This window comes from Lagenorhynchus albirostris, chromosome 1, assembly GCF_949774975.1.
Source record: "Lagenorhynchus albirostris chromosome 1, mLagAlb1.1, whole genome shotgun sequence".
NCBI classification, from domain to species: Eukaryota; Metazoa; Chordata; class Mammalia; order Artiodactyla; family Delphinidae; genus Lagenorhynchus; species Lagenorhynchus albirostris.
In genome coordinates this window covers 63,616,684-63,633,982 of record NC_083095.1, presented here as the reverse complement: position 1 = coordinate 63,633,982, position 17,299 = coordinate 63,616,684, and the positions used below count along the sequence as shown (strand labels likewise).

The 17,299-nt window shown below is 41.9% G+C and overlaps 1 protein-coding gene across 5 annotated transcripts in view; it reads left to right on the top strand.

The window, feature by feature from the left end:
• Positions 1 to 17,299, top strand: part of LOC132517056 (signal recognition particle subunit SRP54) — a 77,964-nt gene that overhangs the window by 40,386 nt on the left and 20,279 nt on the right. For 3 of the 5 annotated variants that reach the window (XM_060143604.1, XM_060143584.1, XM_060143594.1), the window contains exons 1-2: positions 9,666 to 9,877; positions 15,890 to 16,063. The exons of 1 other annotated variant lie outside the window; for it this stretch is intronic. In XM_060143604.1, coding sequence (XP_059999587.1) covers positions 9,713 to 9,877; positions 15,890 to 16,063 — 339 coding nt within the window. In that variant the 5' untranslated portion in view covers positions 9,666 to 9,712. One more of the 5 variants, XM_060143614.1, reaches the window with a different exon arrangement.

The following is a 17,299-nucleotide window of genomic DNA, read 5'->3' as shown; positions in this document are numbered from 1 at the left end:
GGGGCACGTCTCAGTCATTTATGCCATTGTTCCTTTCACATTTCCCCCCTTTGCTCATGATTTTTCCTGGAGAAAATATCACCAGGGCAACTTTTAGTCCCACATAGCTGGAGTGGCTTGGTTGCCTGTTCTGGATTCATCATGTTCCTCAGAGTGGGGGTTGGGTGTTAGAGTCAATAAATGGATCAGGAAAATCATTGGCGGCATCATGATATTGTGCTGCCTCAAGCATAGTGGTCTGTGTGGGCCTTAACCAAGCAGAAGAATGGTTAAGTATGGAAGTAATCAATTTAAGCAAGGACTTTATCAACATAAAGAAGCTAACAGCTATTAAGAGCAATAACCCAGTTTGCAGAACAGTTCTGAACCAAGATCCAATGTTTGAGGGCAAACAGCTGAACAAACATTAGGGGAGTGTTAAGGGTATCAGAGTGAAGCCAAGCGGGTTTCTTTTGTAGGACCTCAGTTAGAGTTTCTACTATATCAGAAGTATTTATCCAAGTACAGCAGGTGGCACTTAAGATGGCACAGATACCTCCATGTTCTGCCAGAAGGTAGTCTAAGACAAATCAGTTATCTAATATAACATAAGTAAGTGAGTTTAGGGAGTTAACTTGGTCACTTAATGCTATGACTGTGGCATTAGCTATGTCTGCTATGGTGGCAGAGAGATTTCGAACCAATTTGTCAAGGGTTCCAATCCTCCACTTGGGGAATATAATTCTTAGATATTTCTGAAATCCCTAAGAAGAGATTTCTCAGCAGAGGAAGGAAGTAGAGCATGTGTGCTATTCGGTAATTTCTGGAGAATTTAATACAGTCAAAGGGGCCATTAAAAATCCTAGGGGACATTGAGAAGCTGGGGCTAGGGCTGTTGAGGCAGGTCATCTTCCAACTACAAAGATATAGCAGATGGGGCACAAAGAAAGGAGTTGTCAAGGTGAAATTAAACCATTGGTCAGTTATATTTGAGCAGCCTAGTAGCCTTCCTTGATGGAATATGTGGAGGGTCATCATGAGGACATACTCTGTTGCACAGCAAGGTAAAGTTGAGAGCCAATGTTTCTGGGTAACCACAGGGTACTGTTGGAACAAATTGTTCCTAAGAACTATTGGGGGTTTTGTCTGATTCTATTGACCAAACAGGAAAAAGGAGCTGTGAATTCAAGTAGGCAAACATGGTATGCTGGGAGAATAGATGAATTCTGAACAGGACATGGTGGAAGGATATTAGTAAGCTTGGAGATAGCTAAGGCAAGGGGATCCCAGTGTTTGGTAAGTGATTTGGGGTGCCAATGGCATAGCCAACAATCTTAGATTTCCTCCAGTGGCTAGACTTTGGGAATTGCAAACTAGGGCATTACTCTTCCAGGCATAAGGTTCTGGGTGGATTTTAAGAAAGAATAATAACAGAAGTCTAATGAAAGAACTATCCAAGTAAAATCAGCCATTTTAATATAAAGAGGAGAAAGGGTGGCTCATGGCCTTGGTTAAAGAAAGAATCCTAAGCTGAATAGATTAGTTGAATGGCCAAGAATTGGAGCCAGAGGCTTTTTCCCAGGAGAGTTCTGGCAAGATACATGGTTTTCATAGAATTACTGCCAAAGGAGGATGCCCACTGTATGTAGTAGGGCTAAGAACATTAATAAACCTGAAACCAAAAGGAGGAGTCTCAGAAGTTCAATTCTCCAGTCCTTCATAGTCAAACTTAAGGGACCAAAGGACCTGGGTCATTTCTTTTAAACTTTCATTCCAAGCACACACCCGTGCATGAAAATTTTCACTCCTTGAGCATGTGTCTATAAGGAGTATAAGAAGGAGAGTGGCAAGTTGATATATCATCAATTACTACATATCGAAGGAGACATAGCAACTCCGTGATAATGGCAATTAGAACAAAGGTAAGAAGAGAGATTTCATTAATGGTGATCATGGAGTCTTGGGAGAGTTGTCTATATTAGGTGTCATTTGCTTCACTTTTGGGTCAGTTTCAGCTTGAGGTCTCCAACTGTTTCAGAGGCCCATTCAGGTGGGGAAGCCTTCTTGAAATGAGAAACCTGAATCTAAGAATCAATGCCTTTATTGGCACAGAGGTTGGTTAAGAGTACCTGATAGGGTCCCTTCCACCTGGGCTGCAAGGAATCCTTTAAAAGATGTCTTTTCCAATAAACATAGTCCCCTGGTTGTAAATTGTGATGTTCTAGGTCTTCATATCCCAGGAGCGCTTTACTGTGTAAAGGTTTTTCAACCAGGTGCTCATTTTTCTTTAGTCTTAATGAGACTTTGGCAATAATGTAAAAGATCTTGCTTGACTAGAAGGGGCTCGTATAGCCCTGAGTCAAGAATCCTAAGTGTTCCAGTAATTATTTCAAATGGTGACAACTTGTATTTTCCAAAGGGTGTAGATCTTAAGTTTAATAAAACTATGGGTAGTAATTTAGACCAAGGAAGACTGATAGCCTCAGAGAGTTTTGCCAATTATGTTTTGATTATGCTATTGGTTCTTTACACTAGACCAGAGGACTGAGGATGATGGGCGCAGTAGAAATGTTGTAGTATAGACCAGATTTCACAAACAGCATTTAGAATTTGTCCAGTGAAATGGCTACTTTTATCACTATGTAATTCCAAGGGAATTCCCCAAGTAGGACTAATCCTTTCCAACAATATTTTGGCCACTGCAAGGGTGGTTGCTCATCTGCAAGGAAAGGCTTCCACTCAATGGGAATACATACAAACCGTTACAAGAACGTATTTGTATCTTTGAGAGAGAGACAGCTAGATAAAATCCCATTGCCAGATAGCAAAGGAACCAAGAGATAAAGGAAAGTGGCCTTGAGAATATGAATAGGTTTTCCTGGGTCATATTTCGGATGATCTGATACCTTTGACATATTTCAGTCGCTACTATGGGAGGTTTCCAAAAGTATTGTTTTCCCCAGGCTATCATTTTATCAGTTCTTTAATCAGTCATTTCATGTATTAATTTTAAGATGGTTTGTTGAGTGACACCAGAAAGAGCAGGGTAGCTGTTTGGCCCATACCAAAGCCCAGGATGCTGGTCAAATATGCATCCATCAGAAACCCACCTCTGCTGTTCCTTAGCTGTAGCATTCACTTGCCCATCTCTGATAATATCTTTTTTTTATTTTAATTGGAGTATAGTTGCCTTACAATGTTGTGTTTCTGCCATACAACAAAGTGAATCAGCTACATGTATACATATATCCCCTCCCTCGTAGACCTCCCTCCCTCTCCATCCCATCCCACCAATCTAGGTCATCACAGAGCACCAAGCTGAGCTCCCTGTGCTGTACAGCATGTTCTCACTAGCTAATGATTTTACACATGGTAGTGTGTATATGTCAATCCTAATCTCCCAATTCATCCCACCCCCCTGACGCCCACCCCAGGCCCACACATTCGTTTTCTGTGTCTGCTTCTCTATTCCTGCCCTGCAAATAGGTTCATCTGTACCATTTTTCTAGATTGCACATATATGTGTTAATGCACGATATTTGTTTTTTTTCTTTCTGACTTACTTCACTCTGTATGACAGACTCTAGGTCCATCCACATCTCTATAAATGACCCAGTTTCGTTCCTTTTTATGGCTAAGTAATATTCCACTGTATATGTGTACCATACCTTCTTTATCCATTCTTCTATTGATGGACATTTAGGTTGCTTCCATGTTCTGGCTATTGTAAATAGTGCTGCAGTGAACACTGGGGTACATGTGTCTTTTTGAATTATGGTTTTCTCAGGGTATATGCCCAGTAGTGAGATTGCTGGGTCATATGGTAGTTCTATTTTTAGTTTTTTAAGGAAGGTCCATACTGTTCTCCACAGTGGCTGTATCAATTTATATTCCCACCAACAGTGCAAGAGGGTTCCCTTTTCTCCACACCCTCTCTGGCATTTATTGTTTGTAGATTTTTTAATGATGGCCATTCTGACTGGTGTGAGATGATAACTCATTGTAGTTTTGATTTGCATTTCTCTACTAGTTAATGATGTAGAGCATCTTTTCGTGTGCCTCTTGGCCATCTGTATGTCTATTTAGGTCTTCAGCCCATTTTTTGATTGGGTTGTTTGTTTTTTTAACTTTGAGCTGAATGAGCTGTTCGTATATTTTGGAGATTAATCCTTTGTCAATTGCTTTGTGTGCAAATATTTTCTCCCATTCTGAGGGTTGACTTTTCATCTTGTTTATGGTTTCCTTTGCTGTGCAAAAGTTTTTAAGTTTAATTAGGTCCCATTTGTTTATTTTTGTTTTTATTTTCATTACTCTAAGAAATGGGTCAAAAAAGATCTTGCTGTGATTTATGTCAAAGAGTGTTTTTCCTTCTTTTTCCTCTAAGAGTTTTATAGTGTCTGGTCTTACATTTAGGCCTTTAATCCATTTGGAGTTGATAATATCTTTTAAATGTTGGGTGTCCTTCCAAGTAGTATATAGTTAACTTGGTGTGAATAGAGTGACCAATGGGAGGAGGTTTCTTTATGAAGCCTGAATCTTGTAATGCTGTGGCCTTAGCAACTCTGTCGGCCAGTGAGTTTCCCTTTCCTTCCTCAGTGTTGTCTTTGGAATGCCCTGCAACTTATTGCTAATTGTTGTGCAGCAAGATTGCATCTAGCAAAACCTTAACAAAGGGGCTGTTTTCAATTTCATTTCCCCCTGAGCTCAAGAAACCTCTCTGTTTCCAAAGCATTCCAAAATCCAAAAGACATACCTGCTATCAGTGTAAATGTTAGCACATTTGCCAGAGGGCAAAGTGCAGGTGCAAATAGTGTGTATGGTTCAGCTTGTTGGGTTGAAGAAACTGAGGGGCAGAGCACTGGATTCTGTTATAGTGAAGGGAGTAGTGATAGCATATCCAGATTTCAGTTGTCCAGCAGTATTTCATAGATAAACCAAGAAATGTCAAGGTTGTCTAAAGGTGTTTCTTGCAATCTGGATACGGACTAGTCAAAAGATCAGTTGTGGTTATGTAATCATGTGAGATTTTATCTGTTGCTGATGGTAAGAGGGTAGCAGGATTTAGGGAGTTACAATGAGACAAAGTGACATTTGGAGAGGAAAGCAAGATTTCACAGGACATCAGTCAGCTAGCAGATAAGTGTGTGTGATATGACTTCAAGAGTGCCTCAATAGAGTGAGGGACAAACACCTGTAAGGGAGACCCCATAACTGTCTCTTCTGTAGTCTGCAGAAGGGCAGCAGTGGCTGCTATTGCTTGGAGGCAAGGTGGAAGATCTCGATCTATAGAGTCCAACTGTCTCTAAAACCCAGTAGGTCTCTGTTTGCCCCCATGGGCTTAATGAGCAATCCAAGGGTGTTTCCTGCTAACTTCATGAATGAATAGAAAGTGAAGAGAATAATTAGGGTGTCCTAAAGCAGGGGCTGTGGCCAACCGAGTGTCTAAAGTTTGAAAAGCTGATTCAGCCTCATTATTCCAAACAAGAGGATCAGGCCTCTATCCTTTAGAAGGGAAAAATGAGTTGTTCATACAAGAAGAAATTAGGAACCCAACTCTGCAATAGCCTGTTAGCCCAAGAAAAAGCATCTCACTGGCACTTGGTGGCATGAAGCGGGAAACTGAGATATGCCCTGGACACATGTAGGATCCAGTGTTAGCCCTTGAGGGGTTAGCAAATGACCCAAGTATCTTACCTGGGTTTGAACAGATTGGAGCTTTTTCCTTGAGACCTTATGCCTTTGTGTGCTAGCTGAGTGAGGAGGTATAGGCTGTCCTTGAGGTGTGCTTCCTCAGTAGGGGAACATAACAAAAGGTTATCAACATATTGAAGTAAAGTAGAGCTGTGGGCAAAATTCACATTGGCCAAGTCTTGTCTCAATATCTGTGAAGAGTAAGTAGGGTTTTCTGTGTAGCCATGAGGCATAGTGGTCCAAGTATATTGATGTCCTTCCCAAGTAAAGACAAACAGGTATTGGCTATCTGGATGGACAGGAATGTTGAAGAAAGCACTACGTAAATCTATGACGGTAAAGAACTGTGTGCTCAGAGGGATTAAACTGGGGGTGGTGTGAGGGTTGGGGACTGTGGGGTAATGTGATATGACTCTATTGTTTACAAATTAGAGATTTTGAACAAAATACCAACCTTGGCCTTGAGATTTGCCCATGGGAAGGATTGGTGCGCTACAGGGACTGGTGCATGGGATTACGGGGCCCTTGTGGAAGTGTGCCTTGACAGTGGGACGAATTCATTCTAGGGCCTCAGGCCTGAGACCTGTTGAGGTGAGGCAAAGGTTTATTAGGATCTACCTGGATCCTAATTGATAGCACCTAATGAATGTGTTCTATGTCATTTGAAGAGGTAGACCATAAGGTAGAAGGAACAGAATCTAACAAGTCCTTGTGATTGGGAATTGACAAGACAGAAGCAAGGAGGGGAATCTCAATATCAGGACTAGAGCTGGAAGTAGACCTTGAGGAGTCAATTGCAAGTGTATTTCTCCTTTTTGGGAAAAGGAAATATTAGCCTGTAATTTTTCCAGGAGATCTTGGCCCAAAAGGTGTACTGGGACAGAAGGAACAAGAAGGAACTGATGAGTTCCCTGCAAAGAACCTATCTCAAAAGGCAAGGGGGGGGGGACTTCCCTGGTGACACAGTGGTTAAGAATCTGCCTGCCAATGCAGAGGACACGGGTTCGAGCCCTGGTCCAGGAAGATCCCACATGCCATGGAGCAGCTAAGCCCATGCACCACAACTACTGAACCTGCGCTCTAGAGCCCGCAAGCCACAGCTACTGAAGCCCGTGCTCCACAACAAGAGGAACCACTGCAATGTAGCCCCCATGTGCCACAGCTAGAGAAAAACTGCACAGACCCAAGGCAGCCAAAAAAAAAAAGGCAAGGGGGCCAACTTGCTTACCTTCATAACCGTGTTGGGAACTCACACCATTTGGACAATTTCAGTAGTATGAGGAAGAGCGCCTTGAGGCTGGTGGGGTTCAAGACAGACAAAGTTGTTCCTGTGTCCACAAGAGTGGTAATAGCTTCAGATCCTATATTAAAAAAAAAAAAAGTCCAATTCTCCCAATGGTGTTAGTGGAAGTACCAGGAAGATCCCAACACTTTCCTCAGAGCACCATGTGTCTACAAAAGGGGGGTGCTTCTCAAATTTCTCAGAAAGTTCATGAAAAGGGTCAGAGTGAGTGGCTTTGGGCTGCGAATAGGGCCTTCTTTTTAACTTTGGGCAATTCTTCCAGTGGTTAGGCCACTTATGATAGTGGCAGGGACCTGGGCTTAGAAGGAACCCTGAAGAGAATTTTGGTCTTTCCGTTGAGGTAGCTGCGGAGTGGCAGTGGTCAGATGCTGCAGCTGCAAATTCACGATTTTAGTGGTCTTGCATTTCTCTGTGTGTTTGTTTTAGACAGCTTATTAGCCAAATTGACCAAATCAGGAGTGGCCATCGCTTTAAATCAACCTAAAGTGCATTTTTATTTTTAACACCTTTTTTTTTTAACATTTTTCCTTACACATGATTGATTATGAAACCATATCTCCCTATTTGAGGAGTGGGTTAACCTTAAAAATATTCTCTACTAAAATATATATGAAAGTCTTGTTTTTTATTTGATGGACTCTCTTCGTTATTGAATTTTATTCAGCTTTGTTGTCCCAGCCATTCACAGAAATAGGTAGATCTAAATTTACCTTTTTAGCTCTATATGGATCATTAGATAACTAAATTTAGGTAACAGTTATGTTTTCAAGTAAATTATAGTAATACCTGAATTTATTTTTTGTCATAGTAATACAGTACAACTTATACTACAAAGTGAAAGAGAGAATGATTTGGCATGTTGCTTTGTTGTCCACTTTTAGTTGATCTGTGACAGTCTGGAAACAATGACAAAAATGTCAATGCCCAAAATAAAACCATTAGAATTTCTATGCTTTTCTGTTGCTATGAGTTGTTTGTTTGCAACAGACTGCTCTTCAATGGATATTTGTGTTAAAAAATAACTCTTCTTAGGAAATACTTCTGGCTCATGCTGGAATGTGACTTGCATTTTGAATTTTCAGTAAACTAAGAAATGTACTTGTAAACCATGAAAATAAGTTCTGCCTCAGCAGTGAAAATTGTAATTTGATATTTAATTGCCATTTTTGCAAAATAAAGTCATGCATTTATAAACATTCCACTAATTTTTAATGATAAAAGCTGTTGACTATCCTTCTTGCCAGTAAAAGGAAAGGGATTTTTGAATACTTGTAATGTAGAACTGTCTTGTTTATGAAAGCCAATTCATGAAGGCTTTAACAATTGGTTCTTTATTTTTCTTTTCAACTTATGCAGTTTTTGCTGTTTTGGATTGTCTCAATCCCATGCTAATGTCACTAGACAGCACTTGTGAACCTTGGCAACAAGCTAGTTTGATTTTATTACCAGAATATACATTATGAATTTCCATCCAATTAAAAATATATAGATGGCTTTCAAATAATCAACTTTTGTTTTTAAGGTTTTCAGTTTGGTTTTAGGTTATCATAGTCATATGCAGGATAGAAAGTGTACAAAAATACTAAGCAGAGAGTAAGGAAAAAGACCTTTTGCACAGGAGAGAAAGGAAGAATTAAGGTTGTATGGGTGTTGGGCCTGCTGTTGCCACGCTGAATAGAAGATATGCTGGGCCATAACTCTGGGGCATTTATGAATTTGCCTGGCATGAAAATGGAATCTAGGGTATCGAATGAAGCCCCTCCTCCACGGCCAAAAGAATGTATTTTATTTTTGACCTCTACAACTAGTGAAAATTGCCTGAAAACGCTCATACTAAAACTACAATTAAAGACCATTTACATGGAAATGTTCCAACTAGAGTAATGCAATAATCATTGCAATCATGACTTTTTTATTTGGTTGAACACTGGGAAAAATCTGAAAAGTCTGAAATGTTCCCTCTCACACACACACACACACACACACACACACACACACACACCAGATAATAAATTATTCCTCACATTTGTTAAAATGGAAGCTTGCTAGCCCTCTGCTCTCCTTCAGGTCTCACTTAACTTTTTCTACAGTTACATATACTTAAGTACTTCAGACAGGTGTAAAAGCAAAATTCGCCTTTGAGGCTCTTATTTCAAGGGTATTTTGACTAGACTGTCATCCACATGAGAAATGGAATAAGCATGAGCCGTTCATTAAAAAATATATTTTCAGCAACCACATCTCGTCACAAGGCTTTGAAGCACACTACGCAGCCGTTCTCATTTTACAGTGCAGAAACCAAAGTCTGGGAGGTGACTGCCCAGGATGCAGCTGGTGAGCGGTTGAGCCAAGATCCGGAAGGCTTCCCGGTACAGGTACGAGGCATGACGTCACTGGTGGTGCCAGTCTGCGAGCTCGGGACGCGGGCCGGGCCGGAAATTGTACTGCAGAAGGCCCCGCCCCGTCCCGTCCCGCCCCGCAGGAGCCGGGAGTTGTGCAGTCCAGACGGTGCTCAGCCGAGCCCCGGGAGCTGAGCCGGGTGGGCGGGGACGCCAGAGGCCCCGCCCCTCGGACCTGCCCCACCCCCAGGTCCGCCCCGCCCCGCCCCGCCTCGCCCCGTCCCGTCCCGTCCCGTCCCTCCAGCAGTGGCTTGGCCGGGCTCGGCGCTAGGCTGGCGCTGCCGGTGAGTCCCACTTCCTGACAGCGGGTTCGGTCTGCGCCTGGGCGGGGACGCGGAGAATGGAAGCGGGCTTATCGGCCATTACTTTGTATCTCGCCAGCGCCTGCAGTCCTGTGGTGGCGACAACGATGGACCGGAAGCCAGTGAGCCGTGCAGAGGGAGGAGAAGCAGGGGTTGCCTCGGGAGCTGCGGCCGCCGCTCCGTTCACGGAATCGACACAGCAGGTAGGAGCGGCCGCCGAGGCTGAGGCCGGGAGAGCCCAGCTTCCTGTCTGCCTCGCCTGCCGCCTGCCCTTTTGGCCTGCCCGGCCTTCCTTCGAGCAGGCCGCCCGCCGGAGGTGCGTCCCGGGGCTCCTCTTCGCGGTGTCCCCGGCTCCGAGCGTCGGCTTGAGGGAAGGGGCGGACGAACCGCAGTCGGAGCGCCGCAGGGCATCGCCTCCTCTGACAGCGCCGCAGACTCCGGGGCGGCCTCGGATTTCGAGGGGTGAGGTTGCAGCTTCGGGTCTGCGAGCGCGAGAAGGAAGGCGTGTCCCCGAAAGGCTGTCCTTGGAGTAGCTGGAAGCCAGGTGACGCCGGCTGCGATCACTTCTCAGTCTCTCCTTGTGGGAGTGCCTGACTTGGCATCTGCCCTTTGGTTAGCAAATAGCAACTGGGTGCTATGCGTTTACAGGCTTCCCGCCCGCACCACTTAATCCTTATAACTTCTGCATGAGGTGTGAGTTATCCCCATTTCACCAGGGAGGTAACTAAGGCTCAGAGCTGCGCTGTCAATAGACATATAATGCCAGCCGCATTTTAAATTGTACATTTTCTCGTAGCCACATTAAAGAACTAAAAAGAAACCGGTGAAATTAATTTTAATATTCTATTTTATTTAACCCAATTTATCAAAACATTTCAACATGTAGTTAATATGAATTGAAAATTTAATATTCTATTTTATTTAACCCAATTTTGTCGAAAACCATTTTAACATGCAATTAATATGAAAGTTATCACTGAAATATTTCACAGTCTTTCTGTGGTACTAGTCTTTGAAATCCTTTGTGTATTTCAGCACATCTCAGCTTGAACTGGCCCCATTTCAAGTGAGCATTAGCCCCATGTGGTTACTCTATTGGACAGCATAAGTTTAGAGCATTAGGTAAGGTTTGGAGGTTTGTTTTGTTTGGGATTTGGTAGTCTGAAGTAGTAGTGTAGGATCTTTGGCCAAGTAAAACTAATGAAGAAATGGCTTTACCTGAAACCGGCTCAGGAGTATACAGTTTTGATGTTGAAAACCTGAGTTGCTTCTGTGTAGAAATCTTCCCACCCTGAGTGAGAACAAAGCTTTTCAGTGGCTTCATTTTTGAGACTAACTACCTGAATGTTAGTAAGACATTTCCCCCAAACTACAGATTCCTAGAGAATGGTGCCCGAATGTGAGTATAGTTCTAATATTATAAGAGGTAGTTTGCATTAACAAAAGCTTTTTCTCAGGCTAGTCTTTATATGGACTTGTTTTTTCTCCTACTTAAGAAGGGGGAAGGTAACCTGCAAGAAGGAATTCAGGGAAAATGCTAATTGATTAGGAAGCCCACTTATTATGTTCGAGACCTGTTGTTGACAGGTGTACTTGAACTGAACCTTTTTAGTCCACAGCGTTTGATGTATTTTCCATTTGATTTTTCCTTCTGTTACTATAATTGTTTTCATCACTACTTCAGCTTTCAGTCTTTCTAATAGCAAAGTAAACCTATACTGATTTACCAGATAAATGTTGTTTGAAGAGAGGCTCTTTATTGTGGCTTAGTGCTAATATGTTATCTTCACACTCTTGGTTAAAAAATAATAAAATAAATAAAACTTAAAGAAGGCCATAGAGCAAAAAGTAAAAAGTCATAGGAATACTCCCATCACCCGTTTCTCACATTCACATTCCCCAAAAGTAACTGTTAAGTTTCTGGTGTATTCTTTCTGGGATCGCCTATGCATATATAATCTTTCCTGTTAAACACAAATGGGTTCATACTATACAAACAGTTTTCTAACTTTCCCTTTGTGCTCTCTCATTCACATTCCTGAAGCAGAGACATTTCCAGGAACCCCAAATCTATGCCTACTTGACCACAGTAAGAGGGGAGAGGCCAGTGAAGTGGAGACTTGGGTGGCAGGAGAGGCTGCCATCCTGTACTCCTTCATTGGTTTGTCAGAACTGAGAAATCCCAAGTGTCATGTAGGGAAGGAAGAGTTAGGAGCTTGGGTCTGTGCTCAGAATTAGGCCTCAAACCAGGACATTCAGCAGCTTATCTGACTAGACTTTTGACCAGAATCTCAGCTTCAATATTATTAAAGGAGTTAAAATTTCAGTACTACTTGTTCATTTATTTATTTAGCACCCCTGCTACCAAGCACTTACGATGTGCCAGGAGCTGTAGGCTAAAGGATAGAGCAGTGAAGGATACGCACTGTGCCTACTCCCATTTTGCCGATCACCTATTTGGGGAAGGTGACGCAGAGTAAATTCCAAGTGTCATACATGTTTTTATAAAGTTCTGGATGCTATGGGAGTATGTGAAAAGAAAATTGCCACTAAAAACAGGCCCCAAGGAACAAGATAAGCAGATTTACAGTACTGTTAACCATAAAATGTAATAAAATGTTAATTGACATTGCATCTCATAATTTCCTGGTGTTAGGAAATTGTCTTTTCAGATCTTTGGAGTTTGTTGAAGTAGAGTTTGTATGATTGACAGTGAAAATTTTCTGACCTGCAGGCTGACTGTTTATCTGTAAAAATGAAATGTTTTCAAATTCAGAGAATAACTTTCATTTATAATTGTTGGAAATTTTGAATCAAATTATTTTCTGGTTGGTTTTACCCATCAATACCTCCCTTAACTAACCCCACACACCCCTCTTTGCCAAGTAGAGGTTGTGATCATATGGCATAGATTCTTTCACAGATTTTTTTACTTGACAATCTGGTTCTTTAAGATGAGGGGTTGACAAACTAGAGCCTATGGGCCAGATCCCACCAGCCACTGATTTGTATAAAATTTTGTTGGAACATAGCCCATTCATTATGTATTGTCCATGGCTGCTTTTGCAGAGTTCAGTAGTTGTGACAGAGATTACATGGCCCTCAAAGCATAAAATATTTACTATCTGTCCTTTATGGGAAAAATTAGTCCTGCGTAAGATGATAAATGTAAAACTTGGGGTTTACTGTATCAAAAATTAATATTAAAATTTTAAAAGAGAGCTCTTAAATAAAAGTTTCTTTAATAAAAATCTTTATATGAAATGTGATGATTAGAACAAATAAAATACCATTTACGTATTATGTATAGAGAATATTACTCAAAGGTTTGTTTATACTTGACTAATAACTTTGGTATTAGAATGAAAAATATGAATCACCTTTCAGCCTTCACCTTTTTTTTTTTTTTGTGGTACGTGGGCCTCTCACTGTTGTGGCCTCTCCCGTTGTGGAGCACAGGCTCTGGACGCGCAGGCTCAGTGGCCATGGCTCACGGGCCCAGCCGCTCCGCGGCACATGGGATCTCCCCGGCCCGGGGCACAAACCTGCGTCCCCTGCATCGGCAGGCGGACTCTCAACCACTGCGCCACCAGGGAAGCCCCAGCTTTCACCTTTGTAGATTATTTTTTTTTACCTTTTGGATAAAATATAGCCAAGAGTCAGTTAATGGAGTTAGTAGATAAGTTTATTCCTGTTATTATGACCCAGCCAGAATGTTTTTATTTATTAAGGTTGCCTAAGGAAGACAAGGTACTGAACCCAATGAGAGACGCCCCTTCTCCTTTGCCTGTGTCTTAGAAAAGACAAATTAAGCCAGTGAGAGATTGGTAGAGGGAGAATGAGAAGCTGCTTGCTCTGATGGGGGTGGGGTGGGAGGGGAATAAGGCAGGGTGATGTACTGTGAAAGGGCTCAACTCTGTTCATTGACTGGGACTGTTGCTTTCACATCAGATCCATCCAGTTAGTATGACAACTGGACATCTAACCCAGCTCCTCTGACTTTTCCTTGCCTATAAAGTCATGGTCCAAAAGGAGACATTGGTGTCAGGACAACCATAAACCAAATCTCATATGAAGGGGGAAAATGAGATTGGGTAGGAACGGCTCACTATGCTTAGGGACTGGTGATAGAAGAAAGATGGCCTGGGTGGACCATTTGTTGTTCATCTTATTTATGGACACAATGAATGGGCTGGTGTTCCTTTATTAAGGGCTGGGATATGTTTGAAACCTCAGGACAGGCTAGGGAGAATTGTGGTTTTTGTTTTTTCTGGTTGATCCGTAGGTAGCCCATGCTGTCAAGGTTTTCATGGTCTCAGTTTGCTCTACAGCAGTTATAGTTGCTGCCAGTGATGTCCATGTGTGTCATGGAACAATGCGTGTGTTCTTTGGGTTGGATATACCTGGATTCAAATCCTGGCTAATGACTAAACTTACCTTTGGGAAGTGAAGGACAGAGAACAGCCATATCTGTTTTCTAAGAAGAACCTTAGAGGATTAAGAGGAAACAATGCACAAAAATAAAGTTACATATACTTGCATAACTGGGCAATTCTAGTACACTATTTTTATTAGTACAATTCCATCTCTGCAAAAGCAGTTCAAAGAACTTTTCTAGGGTTGAACAACAATCATGGGTTTAAATTATGTGTGGGCATATCTACAAGTGTAAGAATCCTTATAGAGGATGAAATTTTTGAACTCTGGACTATCTTGGACAATCCCACTGATATGGACTCTAATCATGGCAGTCCTGTAGTCCTGTATCATTTTGCTTTGGTTTAGTTTTAAAATTGTACCAGAGCATATTCTCATCATGAAAGTAAAACAACAACAAAATACAAAAAGAATAGGTGGCGCAGTGGTTGAGAGTCCGCCTGCTGATGCAGGGGACACGGGTTCGTGCCCCGGTCCGGGAGGATCCCACGTGCCGCGGAGCGGCTGGGCCTGTGAGCCATGGCCGCTGAGCCTGCGTGTCCGAAGCCTGTGCTCCGCAACGGGAGAGGCCACAACAGTGAGAGGCCCGCGTACCGCAAAAAAAAAAAAAAAAAAAAAAAAGAATAAAAAGCCCCCTTGACCACTCCTTTACCTGTACCTCCTCCCCCATCTTTGTACCTAACCCCAAGGGTAACCACTGTTGCCAGATTTTTCTTTACAATTATTTGCACTGTGCTTTTTGAAATCTTCTAGTAAGAAGATACAACAAAGGTTTTCTTAGGAATTTAAACTTCAGGCAAAAAGACAAGGAAAAGCTCTTCATCCTCTCCCTCAAAATGCATTTACAATGAGTTTGGAAAATTGGCTATATGTGTGAGGTAAAATTAGTATTTCCCTTGGAATGAAATTTGGATGTAATTAGAATTCCATAGACTATTATAGTTTTAAAATTTGTTAAATCTTTTTACTAGCAGGAAAACTGTGTTGTCATCTATATATTAGTGACCGAGTAATGTAGTTCAGATATAGAATACTGATGGCCTGCTCTCCAGATTTGGTTTACAAATGAGTTTTATTTGGCCTGCACAGTGCTTTAAATTTTTTTGAATTTTAATGTCTTTGGTTGTGGCATGCTTTTCTTCAAAAGTCTACTTTTAATCTATAGCAGTATTTACTCATTTTTGGTACCTGCTTGGACCTAAAAGGCATCTTACTTCGGGACTCCCATTTTGGAAAAGGAGAGGTTCAGAATTAAGCTGAACTGGTTTTGGTTTGCCCACATGTAGCTAGGCTCAAATTCAAAGACTTAGCAGGGTTACCTTATACAAACATTTTATGTTACGTATCTAACATATGTACATGCATCTATATGATTTTCCTTTGATATATCAACACATTAATCCCTCCGTAATTAGCATTGTTCTTTAAAATTATTGATGTCCAGCATGTCTTCACATATTATACGACATTGGAATTGCTATGACTTGCAGTGTGTTGCTTGATTTCTTAGCTTTTGACTTAAAAAGTTTAATTGGTTAAGTTCTGTTTTTTAACCTCGGCAGTGAGTATGCAGAGGTTTGCTTTACTATTCATTAAACTCTTCGTTTATGCTGTTGATATGCTTTTCTGTGTATGATCTGTTTTATTGTTTAAAAACTGTTTAAGGATTGGCTTATATTTCTTTATTCCCTAAAATAAAGCAACCGAAAAATTTTTTTTGTTACATGAAAGAAAATTAATCTCACTCGAAACTCTTCTTAATTTGTTATTGACATTAGATGAGTAATGAAAGAGGCTTTGAAAATGTAGAACTGGGAGTCATAGGAAAAAAGAAGAAAGTCCCAAGGAGAGTCATCCACTTTGTTAGTGGTGAAACAATGGAAGAATACAGCACAGATGAAGATGAAGTTGATGGCCTGGAGAAGAAAGATGTTTTGCCTACTGTTGATCCGGTAGGTTTGATACTGATGTTCCTTTTGTCAGTGGGTTTTGTTTTGACTGATTTGTTTCCCTTAAACATTTTAAAAAATATATTTATTTATTTATTTATATTTTTGGCTGTGTCGGGTCTTGGTTGCGCAGGATCTTCGTTGTGGAACGCTGGCTTCTCTCTAGTTGCAATGTGAGGGCTTAGTTGCCCTGTGGCACGAGGCATCTTAGTTCCCCAACCAGGGATGGAACCCGTGTACCCTGCATTGGAAGGCGGATTCTTAACCACTGGACCACCAGGGAAGTCCCTCTTTCCCTTAAACATTGAATAGAAGGGACCTTTGAGGTCTAAATAAACTGTATTCTGATTATAAAATTATGCATTATGATTTTGGTAGAAAACAGTATTTTTACACAATATGGATGGAAGTATTTTCTGTATTTCAGTAGCCTGAATAGTTTATTTTTGAGTGTCAGAGTTCTTTTGTCAGTGTGGATAGGTTTCTTTAAGATTTATTTCACTAAACGGCGTACTTGAGTTCCAGTCCCTTTGTATTAAAGACTACCACCATGATGGTTTCCATTTAAAGCTTAGAAGTTGTCAGTTCTTTTTTATCTTGCCTCAAGTTTTCATTAGAAGATAGGGGTATACAGTTCTTAACTTTATGTTCCTCATCAGCTAAATTTTTTTTTTTTTTTTTTTTGCGGTACGCGGGCTCCTCACTGCTGTGGCCTCTCCTGCCGCGGAGCACAGGCTCCGGACGCGCAGGCCCAGCGGCCATGGCTCACGGGCCCAGCCTCTCCGCTGCATGTGGGATCCTCTCAGACCGGGGCACAAACCCGCATCCCCCGCATCGGCAGGCGGACTCCCAACCACTGCGCCACCAGGGAAGCCCCTCACCAGCTAAATTTAAGAATTTCTAAGTTATAAATGATGTGACTGGGGACTTTCCTGGTGGCGCAGTGGTTAAGAATCCGCCTGCCAATGCAGGGAACACGGGTTCGATCCCTGGTCCAGGAAGATCCCACATGCCACGGAGCAGCTAAGCCTGTGCACCACAGCTGCTGAAGCCCGCATGCCACAACTACTGAAGCCCACGTGCCTAGAGCCCATGTTCTGTAGCAAGAGAAGCCACCGCAATGAGAAGCCCGTGCACCACAGCGAAGAGTAGCTGCCGCTGGCCGCAACTAGAGAAAGCCCACGCACAGCAGCAAAGACCCAACACAGCCAAAAAGAAATTAAAAAACAAAAACAAAAC